This window comes from Schistocerca cancellata, chromosome 9 (genome assembly GCF_023864275.1).
Source record: "Schistocerca cancellata isolate TAMUIC-IGC-003103 chromosome 9, iqSchCanc2.1, whole genome shotgun sequence".
NCBI classification, from domain to species: domain Eukaryota; kingdom Metazoa; phylum Arthropoda; class Insecta; order Orthoptera; family Acrididae; genus Schistocerca; species Schistocerca cancellata.
The window spans coordinates 58,247,388-58,268,506 of NC_064634.1; the positions used below are offsets into that span (position 1 = coordinate 58,247,388).

Below are 21,119 nucleotides of genomic sequence, written 5' to 3' on the forward strand. Positions count from 1 at the left end.
TCACTTGTGTAAATATTATTTTAAATAAGGTGTCTTGAAGTAAGATACATTCTGCAAATTCTCTGGCTCCTATCCAACATAGGATTAAGATTTTAAATCCTAACTGTTAAATAGAGAAGAACACTGTAACATCGGCTGTAGTTAATCAGGCAATACAGTTTCAGAGATGTGCTTTCTGTAGACAGAAAACATTATGTGCATACTGGTATCAGTAAGTTATCTTTGTAAGAAGCAGAGTTTTTACACCAAATATACACGTTGTTATCCTTCCTTTCTGCAGTGAAAACATTCCCTGCATTTGAAAACTACAGACAGTGCAACAATCTTATCGATATACTTTTGGCAGTTACAAAAATACTTCACAGAATATCAGTAACAAATCTGGTAAATATCTTAGTTTTTACGTGTTAATCTACATTTTCTTTGTGGGATCTCACTGTGCATTGACTGAATTAATAAGTCATAAACGAAAGATTTATTGTTAAACCCAAAGAAATTTACTGTCACAAAAATTAAATCTACTCTCAAGACGAAAGATAGAGACTGAAGAGGAAATATGATCACTCGCCTTTTTGTGCCTGCTAATTTCAATAGAAGATACACTGTGATTTTTATTGTTTCCTTGTGTCACTTGTCAAATGGTCCCGCAAGAGAAAAGTAAAGTAGACAGTAAAAGACCACAGTGTGCAGATGATTTGAAAGGTACAATTGTATGTGCTTTTTGTGTGTTCCTGCATTTCTATTGCTTTGTAAGGCCATTACAGTTACCTCCAAAATGGGGACTGCCTATCAAAAATTAGTGGAATTTAGGAAACTGTTTTAACCATAAAAGCAGGGCTCTGATATCAAAAATTCTGATTGCCCTAATTTCTGAAAGGAGCATCAGCCTTAATGAAAAGAAACGATACACGGATCGATCTTTTTCTGTATTTTTTTCAAATTTCTCTTAAAGTGAGTGTTTAATCGAAAAAGACAAGATTTCCAGAAATATAGAACGCTAGATTCTGCTATAGAAAAGCTTCGTCAGAAAGTGGTAATGTTCATTCGTTTTTAAAATACTCGTTTCGACGCTGTAAAACTTACAGCATCTGAGAATTGGTCAATTTGACGCAAACATTTTACAAGAGAAAAGTTGTAAAGGATCAAATTCTGTCTTCAGAAAGACGAAAAAAGGGACAAAAAACTTGGCAGGTAAGTACGTATCGTCGTTATTCAGTCGTATGTAAAACACAACGTTAGCGAGCAATATAACTTTCTAATTTTCACTAAATCAGTTTTTCCTACATTCACATTTTTATTTTTGTTACTGTTACATGATCCATAAGCTACACATTATAAAGATAATTCTTTTAAAAACAATTAAATTAGTGGAATAACATGATATAGCGGACAAAAGATTTGTTTACAAGAGTGTTAGTGAAAAGAAATACGTTAGGCTTGTAGTTGCTTTATTAGGATTGAAATTTAATTCAGTTAAAAATAAACTACATGTGATTATATAAAACTGTTTCAGTAATACAATAAAACAAAGTATCTTCACTTAGAATAAAGATTACTGTTTAGCTCTTCCTCATTTCAGAGCAGTACTTCTCTACACGCTTGGAGGATGAGGGCCTAATTGACATCAACTCTATCAGAATGAATTTTCACTCTACAGCAGAGTGTGTGCTGCTATGAAACATCCCAGAAGATTAACTCTAATTCTTCCATTTCTTCTATATACATATCCTCAGTGGGATTTCTTATTCTTCCTTCCAAATTTATCAGTGTCACAGTCATCAATACCAATAATAGGTATGTCAGTTGGAACGAAGGTGCAAGAGTGGGCTCCGATGAATTAGAGCTCAGTTTCGAGAAATATCATTTTTTCAGAGTTCTGGATAGATATGCTGTAGTTCTAATGGTTTTCTGTACAAAGGTGAATAGTTCCGCAGAATTTTGGGAAGGAAACAATAGTAATCGGAAAAATTTTATCTTGTAAAAAAATGATTTGCCATTTGTGAAAAAGAAGTACGATCACAATTCTGAATGTATGCCAACAGTTTTGCAGAAAACCCTAATGACTTTTTCAGATAACAGTTTATGATATACCTTCAATAATCATTTTCACTTCAAAAAGTGTACAAATTCGCACTAGGGTTCTGATGACAGTTATGGATATCACCCCAAGAGTTCTATTGAAAACTCTAATGACATTTTCTTGTGCAAATAATAGTGTATGAGGTAACTGCTATTGTGAGGGACTTCCTTTCACGACATAAAAAAACAAACTCGTACAACAGCTTTGATTACCGTTCCGAACAGCACCCCAAGAGTTCTACCGAAAACGGTCAGTTAAAAACATACTCCAACTCGGAAAACATCATCTTCGGGTAGCAGAACAGTCTGATTCCCAAGTCGTTAGCTATCTCCGCAAGTTTACATACACTGTCGCTCAAAAGATTTTGAACATTTGTGATTTTGAGGAAAAAATGCAAATTAGAAACGGGAATGTTAGGTATACTTCTAAGTCATATTTGTAACAATCTTTTATTGAAACTAAATACACGCAGCGAAATTCTATTCTCCTCAAAGTAGCCTCCTTTGGCTTTAATCACTGCTCTGCATACGTGAGAATCTTCTTCGGGGTTTCCTCGGTGATATGCCGTAATTCCTCTTGTAGTCGTCCATAGGTGACGAACGTTGGTAATAAGCGTTGATTTAACTACTGTATCCAAGCGATCCCAGCGCAGTTCAATAGGCCTACAGTCGGGGGATTCGGGCGGCCAGATCATATTTTTCAGTTCCTTCTTTTTTTCTAAATTTGCCAAATATGCTTTATACAGTTTTGAAAGGTGTTTAGGGTCGTTATCTTGCTGTAGGACGAATCCCTTGAGAATAAAACATCTTCCGCGTGGTTTTGCATGATACTAAATGCGGTGGTGGTCCGTTGTGCCGTCAGCGGCTCGTGCTCTTGCGGTAGCGTTCTCGCTTCCCCCGCACGGGGTCCTGGGTTCGATTCCCGGCCGGGTCAGAGATTTTCTCTGCCTAGAGATGACTGGGTGTTGTGTGACTTTCATCATCATTTCATCCTCATTCACTCGCAACGTAGTGGCGTTAAAGAACGTGTGGGGCGGCGGCCGAACCGCCCGGCGAGGGGTCTCCCGGCCACCAATGCCATATGCTCATTACTATTACCATTGTGCCACCTCGCTCGGTGTAGGAGTCAGACGCGACGTTGACTGATGCCTTTGACACACATTTTTCAAATCTAATGGCATATTTAATGACTTTACTTCATCTTCGCAGCACAGGGCTGCTACGAACTTCTGTCCAGCATCATCAGTCTCGCCGGCCGCGGTGGTCTATCGGTTCTGGCGCTGCAGTCCGGAACCGCGGGACTGCTACGGTCGCAGGTTCGAATCCTGCCTCGGGCATGGGTGTGTGTGATGTCTTTAGGTTAGTTAGGTTTAAGTAGTTCTAAGTTCTAGGGGACTTATGACCTAAGATGTTGAGTCCCATAGTGCTCAGAGCCATTTGAACCATCACCAGTCTCATCAGCAGTAGCAGTGAGATGGCTGAATATCTCTGGTGCTTTCTGTAGGCTATTTTGTCCTCACTCTCTTTTGGAGCTTCACTTTTCCTCTGTCGAAAAACGACAAAGTCGTTTAGCCACGTACTACTTATTACAATCTTCAGAAAGACTCACGAAGTAGTTAGTGTATAATACAGGGTGATTCAAAAAGAATACCACAACTTTAGGAATTTAAAACTCTGCAACGACAAAAGGCAGAGCTAAGCACTATCTGTCGGCGAATTAAGGGAGCTATAAAGTTTCATTTAGTTGTACATTTGTTCGCTTGAGGCGCTGTTGACTAGGCGTCAGCGTCAGTTGATGCTAAGATGGCGACCGCTCAACAGAAAGCTTTTTGTGTTATTGAGTACGGCAGAAGTGAATCGACGACAGTTGTTTAGCGTGCACTGAGAATCCGCGGGAAACAACTCAGTACGAACGTGACTCGCCTAAGGTGAACGTTTTCTGTGCCATTTCAGCCAATAAAGTTTTTGGTCCCTTTTTCTTCGAAGGTGCTACTGTAACTGGACTACAGTATCTGGAGATGTTAGAGAATTGGCTGTTCCCTCAGCTCGAACAAGAAGCACAACAATTCATATTTCAGCAGGATGGAGCGCCACCACATTGGCACTTATCTGTCCGTAACTACCTGAACGTCAACTACCCGAGGCGATGGATCGGCCGCCAGGCAGCCCGTGACAGAGCACTTCATCACTGGCCTCCAAGAAGCCCTGATCTTACCCCCTGCGATTTTTTCTTATGGGGGTATGTTAAGGATATGGTGTTTCGGCCACCTCTCCCAGCCGCCATTGATGATTTGAAACGAGAAATAACAGCAGCTATCCAAACTGTTACGCCTGATATGCTACAGAGAGTGTGGAACGAGTTGGAGTATCGGGTTGATATTGCTCGAGTGTCTGGAGGGGGCCATATTGAACATCTCTGAACTTGTTTTTGAGTGAAAAAAAACCTTTTTAAATACTCTTGGTAATGATGTATAACAGAGGGTTATATTATGTTTCTTTCATTAAATACACATTTTTAAAGTTGTGGTATTCTTTTTGAATCACCCTGTATTTTATTTCTTTATTGCAACGAAACGCTCACATTAACATTGAATGAATAACAACAGAACTTATATAATCAAAGAATAGACAATCTATCCCTTGTGCGCGCCGCCACAGAATAATGCTATCCTTCACTGTACGTCTACGGATGTTCTGCTGGCGACTCCCACACAGCCCCCCTCTGATAGAGCGGAGCTCCGCGAATGCAGGGGTATTTATATTTAACCCGACGCCCAGCTCTTGTGTGTACTGAAGGCACTGGTTGCACTTCTTCGGCTTCTGTTGCTGGTAGTGACGATACCGCTTCCTCTTGTGGTGGTGACGTGGTGTCAACCTGGTCCAGTGGTGTGGAAGGTGGCGCTTGGTGCCTGACCTCTGTGTCCTCTTCAGTCGGTAACACATTTGCAGGTTTGAGCAGTTCCAATGATACCACTTGACTCTTTCCATTTAGATCTATCTGCATGGTATGTTCATCCTGTGAGAGCACTCTGTAAGGTCCAGAATATGGAGGCTGCAGCGGTGACTTCACAGCGTCCGTCCGTAGCATCACATGTGTACATGAGCGTAGATCTTTGTGCACGAATGTATTTACCGCTCCGTGTCTCGAGACAGGAGATGGGCGAAGTCTGGCCATATGCTCGCGTACCATTTGCAATGTGAACGGCAATTCGGTCTGTCGTGCCCCTACTTTATCGGTGAAGAATTCTGCAGGCAGTCGTAAGGGTTCACCATAAACCAATTCTGCGGTGGATGCCCCTAAATCCGTTTTCAATGCTGTGCGTAGGCCCAACAAAACTAGTGGTAACGCTGACGACCGAGATTGTGCATGGCACATTAATGCAGCTTTTAATGTTCTATGCCAGCGTTCCACCATCCCATTGCTTGCTGGGTGGTACGCTGTGGTGCGATGATGTTGGAGCCCGCAGAGGTTCGTCAATTCTGAGAACAACGTCGATTCAAACAGACGCCCCTGGTCTATGGTGATATGTAAAGGGCAGCCGAAACGTGCGATCCGAGATGAAAGAAATACGCGTGCCACCGTTTCTGCTGAAATATCCTATAATGAGATCGCCTCTGCCCATCTGGTGAAGCGGTCCACAGCAGTGAGGATATAACGGTATGCTTCCGACGGCAAAAGCGGTCCCACGATGACCAGGTGCACACGTGTGAAACGTTGTGTGGTAAATGGGAAGTTTCCTACCGCTTTGTGCACGTGTCGTCCCACCTTGGCCCTCTGACAGTCCAGGCACGTTTTTGCCCAATTACGGCAGTCTCTATTTATACTGGGCCACACGAATCTGTCTGTCATTAGTTTGACTCTGACATTTATTCCCGGATGAGCCAGTCCATGGATGCTATCAAATAATTGTCGTCACAATCTCTCAGGTACGAACGGTCTCGGTTTTCCTTGCGATACGTCACACCAAACTGGAAGTGTTCACCCGTAGGTTGTATTTGTTGCAAGCGTAACCCGGACGTACTATCACGAGAGAATTTAGCAAGTTGCTGGTCTGTCTCCTGTGCTGCAGCTATTTCCTTGCAGTCAACAGTCTGAGAGATTGTTTCCAACCTAGACAGGAAATCTGCCACGACGTTCTCAGCTCCTTTTATGTGCTGCAGGTCTGTCGTAAACTTAACGATAAACTCGAGTTGTCTAAATTGTCGTGGTGAGCAGCCACCCTTGTTCTTACTCAAGGCGAAGATAACTGGCTTGTGGTCTGTGAAAACAGTGTATGGTTTGCCTTCTACTTGCGGTCGGAAATGTCTGATGGCTTCGTAAATTGCCAGTAGCTCCCTGTCATAGGCACTCCATTTTACTTGTGATGATGTAAGCTTCCGGGAGTAGAAACCTAGGGGCTGCCAATTGTTTCCCACCTTCTGGCGTAGAGCTGCACCTATTGCCTGCTGGCTCGCATCCACAACAATTGCCAGTCGAGCTTGAGGAACCGAATGTGCCAACATTATTGCCTGACGTAGGCAGGTTTTGATCTTGTCGAATGCCATCTACATCTCTGATGTCCACTGTGAAGGTCGTTTGCCTACTGCATCCTTGCCGACTAGTGCTGACGTCAAAGGTGCTTGAATGGCCGCCGCATTAGGCAGATGTTGTCTGTAGAAGTTAACTGCTCCAAGAAACCCGCGTAGTTGGCGATAGTCGATGGGGCCAGTCATCTCTCCGATAAGGTCGAGTTTGTCTTGCAGTGGGCTGTTACCGGCTGCTGTCACTGAGTAGCCCAAGAATGGCACCTGACGTCGTCGACGTAAACACTTTGATTCATTGACCGAAATGCCATATGCCTCAATACGTTGGTAAACAGTCGTTAGATGTAGTTCTTGCAATTCCTCAGACAACGAAAAAACCAAGATGTCGTCGAGGTACACGAAGCAATATGGTAAACCTTTGATGACTTCGTCAATGAAATGCTACCAAATTTGTGCCGCATTTTTTAACCCGAACGTCATACGGAGGTATTCGAATAAACCGAATGGTGTCGTGACAGCCGTCTTCGGTATATCAGCAGGTGCGACCAGTATCTGGTGATACACTTTTTTGCAATCAATGACACTAAAAATAGTCGCGCCTGCAAGTGCGTGCGTATAATCCCTGATATGTGGTATCGGATAACGATCGGGGATGGTACGAGTATTTAGTGCCCTGTAATCTCCGTATGGTCTCCAAGTCCCATCTTTATTCTTTACGAGGTGAAGTGGCGGTGACCACGGACTGTCGGATCTACGGACGATTCCCGAGAGTAATAATTCTTCGAACTCTGCCTTCGCTGCAGCAAAACGATCCGGAGGTAACCGGCGTGGGCGTTGAGACACTGGTTGACCGGGTGTAGTCCTAATGTGATGTACCGTATTGTGCTTTATTGTCTGCCCACCAGACATGGATTCCCAGTTTGCTACTTGTCTGCAATCAGACGTGGGCATAGCGCTTCGTCCTATGGTGCCTCTAATGCACTGTGTCCCCCGTCGAATGCTCACTGAGCTAATAGATACCTCAAGTGCATAATGAAACAAGAAATCTGCACCCAATATTGCGTCTGACACATCGGCAATTACGAAAGTCCATGGTAAACTTTCATGGAACCCGAGGTCTACCTCTATCTGACGTCTTCCATAAGTCACTATCGACGTCTGGTTTGCTGCTGTGAGTTTCGACTGAGATGGAGGGAGCTTCACATCACAGTTTCTAACAGGCAATGCACTAACGTCCGAACCTGAGTCGACTAGATAAGCATGGCCGGACTTAACGTCTGTAGCGAACAGCCGATGGGACAGTGAAGGTAAAGAAGAAAGGTTACTCACCCGTAGCTGCCCCTAGTCCATCTCACCGCGTAACAGTAGGCGCTGGTGCTCGAACTCGCGACCGGCGGCGCCTAAAGCCGTCGGCACACGGACCGTGCTGTCGAACGTTAACGTTGAGAGTGCGAAGTTCAACGTGCTGCTGAACGCTCAGGAACGATGCGACTTGTGCATACGGTACATGGGCCCCAACGTGGTATACGCGATCCCAACGCACTCCAGCGGCAGTTGTTTCTAGTAGTTCGTAAATCACACTATTTACTCAACGGGCGTGCGTAAAATTCCCACGTTAGCTCTATTAAAACGCACATTTTCTCCATCGTCCACGAAAAGGAAAGTACCATGTCCAATCAATAAGGACACAGGCTTATAACAGTTCCATTACAAACAGCGAGGTACAAGTTGGAACACTTCTCTGCATACGATAAACATTATTTCATCATTCCCACATTTTAGTAAAACTCCAGGGTCAGGCTTTCTTGATCACTGTTCCTACCCAGCAGCAGAATCCTTGCAACATGTGAATTACGAAGCATACAAGAAAAAGGAACAAAATAACTTTATACAAGTAGCGCAAGCTGTCCTATAGATTAAGCCAATCGAACAAAGTCACCCCTCAAAAAAAGGTGAACTTATATTTACATAACATCAAATATTATAGCGTATACTTATATTAAACTAATAATAAAGTATCAGAACCTAACAATGCGAATGTTAGGAAAAAAAATTTTTGGAGTGTTAAGACGCGAACCACCGCCCCAACAAAAACAGCTTTATTGCCAGAGACGCTAACCATTACGCTAAACCCCTAAGCTCCTTGACGTACTTAATCATATTGTATTACAGGTTGCTAAAACCGTTACTCGTAGATAATTATGTTACTAATTGAAATTTAATTATAACAAATTGTACCAAGAACAATGCGTTTTTGGTGGATCTTCAGTGTGTCGCTGCCTTCAAATAGCCTACTCTCATAATACGCAGGTTACAATAATTCTTTTGCCACGAATACGATGTTCCTCACAATTTTATTGGAACGAATCACACAGTTAACAACGGGTTTTTCAGTGATTCTCAATTTGCTGGTGCTAAGAAACGGCATATATACATATAGGTTTGAAATGAACGCCAATATGGCGCCTCACAACTCTGTACTGATGGGAGACAGCGTGCATGTGACGTAGTTGGCGCTGTGCCATCTCATTGGTCAACGCTCAGACGCACGCTCAGAACATCTGACATGCCAGATATTGCTCTGCACGTTCGGAAAGACTCCCGAACGTGCTATTCCACGCTATGACGTCAGAAACTCGGCACGCTCAACGCTCAACGTTCGGATGCACGGTCCGTGTGCCGCCGGCTTAACGCCGGCCGTTGTCGCCATTTCGGTGATTGCAGGGTGATGTGCAGCGCGTCGCCTCGCTTCAGAATCGTCGATGGTACCAGCAGATACGCTCCTTAGACACAATTGCCTTCGAGCAACGTCGATATCTGCTGCTTCAATCCGTCAACTTGTTTTCGTAGGTCATCCAGTTGTTGAGAAACGTCCGGCTGTTGGCGTCGTTGTATCGCTGCCGTTTCCTGTGAGTCTGCACTGTTGTGTCCGAACATCACCGTCGACGTACGCGCTGCACCTAACGAGGTGTAGATCTTGTCGGCTAATGAGATCAACGACGAGATATCTTGTGCGTCTGAGAGTGCCACAGCCGTTCTGACTGCCTCTGGCAACTGCACACGCCATACATGTTGCAGTGTCGTATCTGGCAACTCGGTGTCGTTGACTAAACTTCGCAGGTGCCGCCAAAATTCCGAAGGTGACGTATCTCCTCTCTTTTCACCGTGCAATACTTGCTGGATACGTTGTTCCACCGGCCGACGTAGTCGCTCAATGAGTAACGGCTTAAAACGCGTATACTTTTGCGTGGCGGGCGGCTGAAGTATTATATCTGCGCTGATCGTTGCTGTTTTATTGTCAAGCGCACTAACGTCGATCATAAATTTTCTCTCTTCGTTTACAATGCCATGATGCTGGAAAGCAGATCAAGCATTGAAAGCCACAGTTCTGGTTTATCAGGTATGAACTGCGGTGGGCGTAATTTCATCTTGCTATTGTTCTCTGTCGAAAGGCCGTTACTCGATGGCGCAGAAAAATTCAACACAGCGTTTTCTTGTTCTTCAATGTCGCTTCGTAATTCCTCAATGTTCTTTAGCAAAACGTCGCGCCGATCCGTAAGGCCCGTTGCACACTTACGCGCATGGTCCGCGATCCGCGCGCGGTTGGCGGACCCGCGTCATGGTTCACACAGACGGGCGGATGCGCGCGGTTGTGTGCAGCCGAGTAAGCGCGCGGTCTTCCCTGCACTGTGCTGGATCTCATCTCTGGTGTAGCACATCGTTCTGTTTGATCGGATGTATAGAGATGAGCTCGCTGCAAGTAAGAATCATTTCAGCCTATGTTGTTGTTATGGTCTTCAGTCCTGAGACTGGTTTGATGCAGCTCTCCATGATACTCTATCCTGTGCAAGCTTCTTCATCTCCCAGTACCTACTGCAACCTACATCCTTCTGAATCTGCTTAGTGTATTCATCTCTTGGTCTCCCCCTACGATTTTTACCCTCCACGCTGCCCTCCAATACTAAATTGGTGATCCCTTGATGCCTCAGAACATGTCCTACCGACCGATCCCGTCTTCTAGTCAAGTTGTGCCACAAACTCCTCTTCTCCCCAATTCTACTCAATACTTCCTCATTAGTTATGTGATCTACCCATCTAATCTTCAGCATTCTTCTGTAGCACCACATTTCGAAATCTTCTATTCTCTTCTTGTCCAAACTATTTACCGTCCATGTTTCACTTCCATACATGGCTACACTCCATACAAATACTTTCAAAAATGACTTCCTGACACTTAAATCTATACTCGATGTTAACAAATTTCTCTTCTTCAGAAACGCTTTCTTTGCCATTGCCAGTCTACATTTTATATCCTCTCTACTTCGACCATCATCGTTATTTTGCTCCCCAAATAGCAAAACTCCTTTACTACTTTAAGTGTCTCATTTCCTAATCTAATTCCCTCAGCATCACCCGACTTAATTCGACTACATTCCATTATCCTCGTTTTGCTTTTGTTGATGTTCATCTTATATCCTCCTTTCAAGACACTGTCCATTCCGTTCAACTCCACTTCCAGGTCCTTTGCTGTCTCTGACAGAATTACAATGTCATCGGCAAACCTCAAGGTTTTTATTTCTTCTCCATGGATTTTAATACCTACTCCGAATTTTTCTTTTGTTTCCTTTACTGCTTGCTCGATATACAGATTGAATAACATCGGGGAGAGGCTACAACCCTGTCTCACTCCCTTCCCAACCACTGCTTCCCTTTCATGTCCCTCGACTCTTATAACTGCCACCTGGTTTCTGTACAAATTGTAAATAGCCTTTCGCTCCCTGTATTTTACCCCTGCCACCTTTAGAATTTGAAAGAGAGTATTCCAGTCAACATTGTCAAAAGCAGCCTATATCATATACAAAAAGAGAAATTCCACGCCCGAGAGACGGTTTTGGGTGCATCCTACGGCGGAACAAAGATGTACGAAAGGAGCGTTCGTCACATTGTATTCCGAATTGCACAAAGACGAAGACAAATTTAATACATATTTTCGTATGTCTATTAGTTGCTTTGACGAGCTTTCGGCAAAATACAAGACAACCTGACACTTGAATGTCTCAGAAGGATACCTATTACTCCGACAGAACGAGTAGCAGTAACCTTAAGGTAAGAATATGAATATGTATACGGATTACGATTAATTTTAATAATATATTTAATCATTCAATGCTTTGCTGTAACTATGTATTACATTCGTTTGGCAATAGACAATTTTACATTTGTATTGTATTACTACTGAATTCCAATAATTTTTATAACATCTCCCAAGATGATGATAAGGTTGACTGGGCTGGAGAGGGATGAGGAGTCGCAACTTGTGTCTGTACGGACGGATCCTCGCGGTACTGCATTGATTGGTTAGGATGCTGTTGGGATATTGAAGGTGGGGCGTAGGTAAAAGAGGTCGGTGGATAGTGGAAAGAGCTGATGGAAGATGGGGGGGTGTATGTTTAAATTAGCCTGATTTGTTTGCTTAATCGGCATAAGCAGTTGAAGTACATGAGTACGAAATAATAGCTTCTGATCAACATTTAATGTCTTCACAGAGGGCAACAGCGAAACAAAGAATTCTCGGTCGTCGTCTTCCTCCTTTTCCTTACCATCTTTTAATAATGTAAGTAAATTATCTTCGAATGTTGTGTTCTTGATAGGCCTCTTCCTTTTCAAGGATTATTTTTCGGTGTTGACATTCAGTCGGACATCATCGGTTTGTTCTTCAGACGGTTCGTCTCCAATGTTTTCTGCGAGTGCATTGTTGTTATACAGAGTATCTTGCACGACCGATACTGAGTCAAAGTTACTCTCTGTTGGTGCATCTCGGAGACGGTCAAGAAAGTGTAACTGCTCACCGTAGATGTATTTTGGTCTCTTAGTTGCTACTGATCCGGACCTCGTTTGCTTTATTCTAGTGATGCTTTCAAAATAGGTATCCCGTGCAGTTTTCCGTCTCGTCTGGACCTTGTCAACTGAAATAACAAGGCCGATATGTCTTTTATTACTGAGGACGCGTACATATATTATTTTAAGAAGGAATACATCTAAGGTTTTAGGTCAGCGTACCCGACTTAATACCTAGAATTACATCTAATTTCCTCTGTGAATGTACATAAATGCCAAATATATTCTTTACACGTTACAAGTATCTTGGAAGCGGAAAGACATTTACAGATCTGCATTACTCTTATTTAATGGGTGCATCAACAATTGGACAGATTACAAGGCAGGTGAGCGCCACTATTTGGACTACGTAAGAGAAGAATGCATGCCTGAGCCCTCAACAGACAAATGGAACGAAATTAGCCATCGTTTCCAAAATGTCGCCAATTTTCCTCATTGCATCGGATCCCTGGACGGAAAACGTATTCGTCTAGTAAAACCTGTCAAAAGTGGATCACTTTTCTTCAATTACAAGAATAATTTCTCCATTATTCTTATGGCCACCTGTGACAGTAACTATTGTTTCACGTTCATTGATGTCGGAGGATACGGAAGGAAATGTGATTCAAATATTTTTAAAAACAGCGTCTTTTGGAGGAAAATGGGAAAAGGAAAATTAGCCTTACCCCCACCAAAGCCACTGCCAGGTACACACGACTCTCCAGTGCCATATGTTCTTGTGGCAGACGAAGGCTTCGCATTAACACAACATGTGTTAAGGCCGTATGCGCGAAAAAACATGACTCAAAAAAAGAAGATTTTCAATTACCGACTTACCCGAGCCCGAAGGTTTATTGAATGTACTTTCGGAATATTAAGCCACAAGTGGAGGGTTTTTCACCGGCCCCTGAAGGTCAATCTTGATCTAGCAGTATCTATTGTCAAAACGTGCTGCATTTTGCATAATTTTGTTCGAGTAAGAAAGGGATACAACTTTGAAGATACCCTGTATGTTACCGGCTTCGAAGATGTGGCAGAAACTACACCTGTCAGTAAATCGGGTAATACTGTACGAGATAAATTTGCGGAATATTTTGTCGGTAGAGGAGCTGTGCCCTGGCAGGAATCAAAAATTCACTGAACGCAGGCCACTTATCTCAATGACAGACATTTGCGATTGTGTACAGTTTTTCTACATAATCAATGTTTATATTGTGCACAAACTGAACTTGTGAATGTCTATAATTCTATAATTGTAAATCATTGTATTTTGTATAGAACTACAATAAAAACACAAGGAGAATATGCGTCTACTTACCACACTTTTTGTGATCTGTCTCGTTCAGACCTTCAAAGCCGAGTATTATATTTGCACAGACGTCTAGCCACGCCTTCAATCCCATTTCACGGTTCTTGTAGTCCCCATGCGATGGATCCATATGGGAGGCCTTCCTTCAACTTAGGCAATTAACATGTCTGTATCGATTTCACAAGACATTCTAGAAACTTCTTAAATCACACCAACATTTACGACACTAGTCGAATGCTACGGCTGAAATGAGGTACTCTGCTTCTACTGCGCGCGCGGTATCCGCAGGACTGTGCACGCGCCAACTTGTTTCTGTGTATTCAACTGACGCGGAAGGTCCGCGGCGCGCAAGGGCTGCGCGGACGCCTCCGCCGCTAGCGGACCGTACGCCTAACTGTGTGGTGCCCTATTCGAATACGTGACTACCAATAGCGCGCGGAACGCGGAGCGCGGACCATCCGCGTAACGCCGCTTTCACACTATACGGTTTTGACCGTACGGCAAAAAGCCGTACGGCTGTAGGTGTGAAGAAATGTATGGCGCCTTTCACATTATACGGCGACGGCAAAATGCCGCTGCCGTGCCGTGCTGCAGCCGTGTCTTGCCACTACAACAGACGGTCGCCGTACGGCAAGTTCGACAACAGTGGCCTACGTGACTAAGTGCATGCTTTCACACTGGACGGTTTTGAGCCGTACGGCGTCGACTAGTTCGTTGTAGTGTCGTTTTATTCATTTGTGTTTATTCTTGTTTACTGAAAAGTGTAGAAGAATGGATGAAATTGATACTGAACTTTTGATAACCTTGGTGGAAGTAAGACCTGTTCTGTGGGACAAAACTCTAGATGCGTATAGAGATCGTATTGCTACAAAGAATGCTTGGCGGGAAGTTTGCGTAGCACTGAAGCAAGATTTTGATGAGATGGAAGACAAAGATAAAAATGCGTTTGGTAAGTATTTATTTAATATATTAATATTACATTTAATACGTTTTAAACAGTTTTTATTTAACGTTATAAATTTTATTCTAAAAGTAAATCGTTTGTTTATAAGTAAATTACTGCTACCAGTCACGTTTTTTTTGTTTTGTTTATATTTTGCACGACGCGTTTCGGGAAATAATTCCCATCCTTAAGTGCGTTTTTCTCTAAGTTTTCATCATGTGTGGTGTCTTTTTATGTGTCAGGTCTTGCATTCTGTTTTCTTTACTGTAATTTATAAGAGAAACACGCACAAGACCTCACAAATAAAAAAACACTACACATAATGAAAACTTAGAGAAAAAAACGCACTTGAAGATCGGAATTATTTCCCGAAACGCGTCGTACAAAATATAAACAAAACGATTAAAAACGTGAGTGGTAGCAGTAATTTATTTATAAAGAAAACTATTTACTATACAGTCGCAGGCTTTCACAAACAATCTACAAAAAGGAAAAGGCTTGTTAATTTATATCTTTGACATCTGCCATGACACGCTTCCAGCATTTGTCATAAAATATTTACAAAGAGTGTTCCTTATGGCGTTGGCTGTCAGTCCTCCTCTTATGTTGGCATCTTGGGCTAAGTCTTCCAAACCAGTGAAGGATGTGGTGTCTTCAATTATAAATCCATCTCTCTGACGTACAAAATTGTGTAAAACAATGCAAGCTTTAACCATTTTTACTGCAAAATCTGGATGAACATTTAAAGGTCGGTGAAACAACCGCCACTTATTGGTGAGGATGCCAAAAGCACATTCCACATACCTCCTTGCTCTGCACAAACGGTAATTAAATACACGTTTCTCAACTGTCAAGTTTGTTCCCCCAAAAGGCCGGAGCAAATGCGTGTGTAGGCCAAATGCTGCGTCTCCCACGAAGAAGTAGGGTACTTTTGGACCTTCCGTACCAGGCAGACATTGGACGTCTGGAAATTCCAGGGAATTACTTTCTATTGACTTCCATAAACTGGACCGTCTGAACACTGAAGAGTCACAGTCTTTGCCATAACTTCCTACGTCGACATAAATGAACCTGTAGTTGGAATCCGCTACAGCCATCAGAACCACAGAAAAGTATTCTTTGTAATTGAAGTACATTGATCCGCTATTAAATGGGGCAGTAAGACGGATATGTTTTCCATCCACCGCTCCTAAGCAGTGGGGGAAATTAGCAGTACGTTCAAATCCAGCCGCTATTGATTCCCATACCTCTTTGGTCGGTCTTTGTATACATTCTTCCCGCAGTGATGACCAAATTGCTGTGCATACATCATTAACCACTTTACTTGCTGTAGAAATCCCAATTCTGTACTGGAAATGTAAGTCAGTGAAGGAACAACCGCTTGCCAGATACCTGAACAAAACGAAAAAAAATCAGTGACATTTAGTTTGCAGTGGACATTTTTTGTTACAGTTTTGCTTTTTTCTATACAAAATTAAAATGTTTTCATACAGTTTTGTTTCCTTTTGATGTAGGTATAGAAGTAATACGGAGGTGGACCAATCTACGAGACTCCTTTGTGAAGTCAAACATAAAAATTCAAGCTGCGAAAAAAAGTGGCTCAGCAGCAAAGAAAAAGAAAAAGTATGTATATTCTGATCAGCTGCAGTTTCTAAAAAAGCTGTATGATGCTCGAGAGACGGAGGACAGTTTTCAATCGGAACGCACCGCCAGACTGGAAGAAGATATAGAAACGCAGGGCTCCGTCGAAAATACTGAGAATGTTTCTGGGCCATTTGATACAGCACCCACACAACAAACATCCAAAAGCGAGTGCCATACAAACAGAAAACATAGAAAACCTGATGCAATCGAAATGAAAATATTACGAGCTCTGGAAGAAGACAAACCTTGCAGCAAAATGTCATTTTTACTTAGTCTGAAGCCTCATCTGGAAAAATTTGATGAACAGGATTATCTTCAGTTTCAGATGGGAGTCCTCAAAGTTATAGAAAATATATATGAAAGGAGAAATATATTGACAGCTCAACCTCCTCCATTTACCCATTACACACCTCCCATGCCCTATAATAATAGATTTCAAGCTTATTCTTATTCACCTATGGAAAATGCTGCTCCAATATCCTCTTACCATACGCATCAGATTCGTCCTCCTCCAGCTGCACCAAACCCAACTACTTTTCTCGAACAACCATTACAGACTTCTCAAGGTCGCAGTTCTTATCAACGAATTAATAAAGTGCCACCACCATACCCTTCGCCTTCCACAAGTAGCCATGAAGGCCCACCATCAACAACGCAGTTCTACAACGTTTTTGCAGAGAGCCTGTCGCCACAAAGTGACAGTACAGTCAGTCCTGCTACAAACTCTTTGGTTTCAACTGCTGATATTGATATTGACTTTTCTACTTCATAATCTGAGCGTAATAAAAATGTAAAACACAAATAAATAAGTAAATAAACAGAACTAGTTTTTATGTATTAAATTACCTTAACGTGATAGCCAGCATTTGAACAGGTTGGATGCAATTGCGGAATTGTGTGTTTTGTCGTTGTAACACATCCTTTAGTTTTCTATGTAATTCGTCAAACGAGGTAATAGACATTCGGAAATAGTTAAAGAATTTATTTCCGTCGTTCCTCAAATCTTCAAAGAGTGTATAAAATAAACCCACTTCGTCTCTTCTCTGGTTAATGGGGTGTACCCACAAAAGACGACCTTTTCTTTTGCGGCGACGATGAAGCAACCACAAAGCAACAACTCGTTTACGGTTCATCTTGATACACACATTAAGCAAACTGAATAGACACCAACAACTGGTCACGTCAAAAAGCCGTGTAATGTGAAAGCAACACAGGCACGGCTAAAACTCGTACGGCTTTTTGCCGTACGGTCAAAACCGTATAGTGTGAAAGCGGCGTAAGTGTGCAACGGGCCTAACGCCGCTTTCACACTATACGGTTTTGACCGTACGGCAAAAAGCCGTACGAGTTTTAGCCGTGCCTGTGTTGCTTTCACATTACACGGCTTTTTGACGTGACCAGTTGTTGGTGTCTATTCAGTTTGCTTAATGTGTGTATCAAGATGAACCGTAAACGAGTTGTTGCTTTGTGGTTGCTTCATCGTCGCCGCAAAAGAAAAGGTCGTCTTTTGTGGGTACACCCCATTAACCAGAGAAGAGACGAAGTGGGTTTATTTTATACACTCTTTGAAGATTTGAGGAACGACGGAAATAAATTCTTTAACTATTTCCGAATGTCTATTACCTCGTTTGACGAATTACATAGAAAACTAAAGGATGTGTTACAACGACAAAACACACAATTCCGCAATTGCATCCAACCTGTTCAAATGCTGGCTATCACGTTAAGGTAATTTAATACATAAAAACTAGTTCTGTTTATTTACTTATTTATTTGTGTTTTACATTTTTATTACGCTCAGATTATGAAGTAGAAAAGTCAATATCAATATCAGCAGTTGAAACCAAAGAGTTTGTAGCAGGACTGACTGTACTGTCACTTTGTGGCGACAGGCTCTCTGCAAAAACGTTGTAGAACTGCGTTGTTGATGGTGGGCCTTCATGGCTACTTGTGGAAGGCGAAGGGTATGGTGGTGGCACTTTATTAATTCGTTGATAAGAACTGCGACCTTGAGAAGTCTGTAATGGTTGTTCGAGAAAAGTAGTTGGGTTTGGTGCAGCTGGAGGAGGACGAATCTGATGCGTATGGTAAGAGGATATTGGAGCAGCATTTTCCATAGGTGAATAAGAATAAGCTTGAAATCTATTATTATAGGGCATGGGAGGTGTGTAATGGGTAAATGGAGGAGGTTGAGCTGTCAATATATTTCTCCTTTCATATATATTTTCTATAACTTTGAGGACTCCCATCTGAAACTGAAGATAATCCTGTTCATCAAATTTTTCCAGATGAGGCTTCAGACTAAGTAAAAATGACATTTTGCTGCAAGGTTTGTCTTCTTCCAGAGCTCGTAATATTTTCATTTCGATTGCATCAGGTTTTCTATGTTTTCTGTTTGTATGGCACTCGCTTTTGGATGTTTGTTGTGTGGGTGCTGTATCAAATGGCCCAGAAACATTCTCAGTATTTTCGACGGAGCCCTGCGTTTCTATATCTTCTTCCAGTCTGGCGGTGCGTTCCGATTGAAAACTGTCCTCCGTCTCTCGAGCATCATACAGCTTTTTTAGAAACTGCAGCTGATCAGAATATACATACTTTTTCTTTTTCTTTGCTGCTGAGCCACTTTTTTTCGCAGCTTGAATTTTTATGTTTGACTTCACAAAGGAGTCTCGTAGATTGGTCCACCTCCGTATTACTTCTATACCTACATCAAAAGGAAACAAAACTGTATGAAAACATTTTAATTTTGTATAGAAAAAAGCAAAACTGTAACAAAAAATGTCCACTGCAAACTAAATGTCACTGATTTTTTTTCGTTTTGTTCAGGTATCTGGCAAGCGGTTGTTCCTTCACTGACTTACATTTCCAGTACAGAATTGGGATTTCTACAGCAAGTAAAGTGGTTAATGATGTATGCACAGCAATTTGGTCATCACTGCGGGAAGAATGTATACAAAGACCGACCAAAGAGGTATGGGAATCAATAGCGGCTGGATTTGAACGTACTGCTAATTTCCCCCACTGCTTAGGAGCGGTGGATGGAAAACATATCCGTCTTACTGCCCCATTTAATAGCGGATCAATGTACTTCAATTACAAAGAATACTTTTCTGTGGTTCTGATGGCTGTAGCGGATTCCAACTACAGGTTCATTTATGTCGACGTAGGAAGTTATGGCAAAGACTGTGACTCTTCAGTGTTCAGACGGTCCAGTTTATGGAAGTCAATAGAAAGTAATTCCCTGGAATTTCCAGACGTCCAATGTCTGCCTGGTACGGAAGGTCCAAAAGTACCCTACTTCTTCGTGGGAGACGCAGCATTTGGCCTACACACGCATTTGCTCCGGCCTTTTGGGGGAACAAACTTGACAGTTGAGAAACGTGTATTTAATTACCGTTTGTGCAGAGCAAGGAGGTATGTGGAATGTGCTTTTGGCATCCTCACCAATAAGTGGCGGTTGTTTCACCGACCTTTAAATGTTCATCCAGATTTTGCAGTAAAAATGGTTAAAGCTTGCATTGTTTTACACAATTTTGTACGTCAGAGAGATGGATTTATAATTGAAGACACCACATCCTTCACTGGTTTGGAAGACTTAGCCCAAGATGCCAACATAAGAGGAGGACTGACAGCCAACGCCATAAGGAACACTCTTTGTAAATATTTTATGACAAATGCTGGAAGCGTGTCATGGCAGATGTCAAAGATATAAATTAACAAGCCTTTTCCTTTTTGTAGATTGTTTGTGAAAGCCTGCGACTGTATAGTAAATAGTTTTCTTTATAAATAAATTACTGCTACCACTCACGTTTTTAATCGTTTTGTTTATATTTTGTACGACGCGTTTCGGGAAATAATTCCGATCTTCAAGTGCGTTTTTTTCTCTAAGTTTTCATTATGTGTAGTGTTTTTTTATTTGTGAGGTCTTGTGCGTGTTTCTCTTATAAATTACAGTAAAGAAAACAGAATGCAAGACCTGACACATAAAAAGACACCACACATGATGAAAACTTAGAGAAAAACGCACTTAAGGATGGGAATTATTTCCCGAAACGCGTCGTGCAAAATATAAACAAAACAAAAAAAACGTGACTGGTAGCAGTAATTTACTTATAAACAAACGATTTACTTTTAGAATAAAATTTATAACGTTAAATAAAAACTGTTTAAAACGTATTAAATGTAATATTAATATATTAAATAAATACTTACCAAACGCATTTTTATCTTTGTCTTCCATCTCATCAAAATCTTGCTTCAGTGCTACGCAAACTTCCCGCCAAGCATTCTTTGTAGCAATACGATCTCTATACGCATCTAGAGTTTTGTCCCACAGAACAGGTCTTACTTCCACCAAGGTTATCAAAAGTTCAGTATCAATTTCATCCATTCTTCTACACTTTTCAGTAAACAAGAATAAACACAAATGAATAAAACGACACTACAACGAACTAGTCGACGCCGTACGGCTCAAAACCGTCCAGTGTGAAAGCATGCACTTAGTCACGTAGGCCACTGTTGTCGAACTTGCCGTACGGCGACCGTCTGTTGTAGTGGCAAGACACGGCTGCAGCACGGCACGGCAGCGGCATTTTGCCGTCGCCGTATAATGTGAAAGGCGCCATACATTTCTTCACACCTACAGCCGTACGGCTTTTTGCCGTACGGTCAAAACCGTATAGTGTGAAAGCGGCGTAACACTCTGTGTGCCGCGCGGATTCGCCGATCTCCTAGTAGACGAAA

The 21,119-nt window shown here is 42.2% G+C and overlaps 2 protein-coding genes across 2 annotated transcripts; one reads left to right on the forward strand and one right to left on the reverse strand.

Annotated features, from left to right (window-relative positions):
• The first annotated feature begins 14,560 nt into the window (after positions 1-14,560).
• Positions 14,561-17,148, forward strand: LOC126101177 (uncharacterized). The gene is made up of 2 exons (XM_049911875.1): positions 14,561-14,738; positions 16,247-17,148. Exons 1-2 carry the CDS (start codon positions 14,561-14,563, stop codon positions 17,146-17,148), a joined length of 1,080 nt encoding a protein of 359 aa, XP_049767832.1.
• Positions 17,149-18,178: 1,030 nt separating this feature from the next.
• LOC126101178 (uncharacterized) lies at positions 18,179-20,766 on the reverse strand. Its single transcript, XM_049911876.1, has 2 exons — positions 20,589-20,766; positions 18,179-19,080 (listed from the first exon to the last, which is right to left on the reverse strand). Exons 1-2 carry the CDS (start codon positions 20,764-20,766, stop codon positions 18,179-18,181), a joined length of 1,080 nt encoding a protein of 359 aa, XP_049767833.1.
• Positions 20,767-21,119: the final 353 nt, after the last annotated feature.

What these genes read in the sequence shown, in the direction of transcription:
- LOC126101178 (XM_049911876.1), bottom strand. Translation starts at nt 20,766, where the DNA reads ATGGATGAAATTGATACTGAACTTTTGATAACCTTGGTGGAAGTAAGA. An exon ending in CAAAGATAAAAATGCGTTTG is followed by an intron (nt 19,081 to 20,588) that starts GTAAGTATTTAT and finishes CTTTTGATGTAG; the next exon opens with GTATAGAAGTAATACGGAGG.
- LOC126101177 (XM_049911875.1), top strand. Translation starts at nt 14,561, where the DNA reads ATGGATGAAATTGATACTGAACTTTTGATAACCTTGGTGGAAGTAAGA. An exon ending in CAAAGATAAAAATGCGTTTG is followed by an intron (nt 14,739 to 16,246) that starts GTAAGTATTTAT and finishes CTTTTGATGTAG; the next exon opens with GTATAGAAGTAATACGGAGG.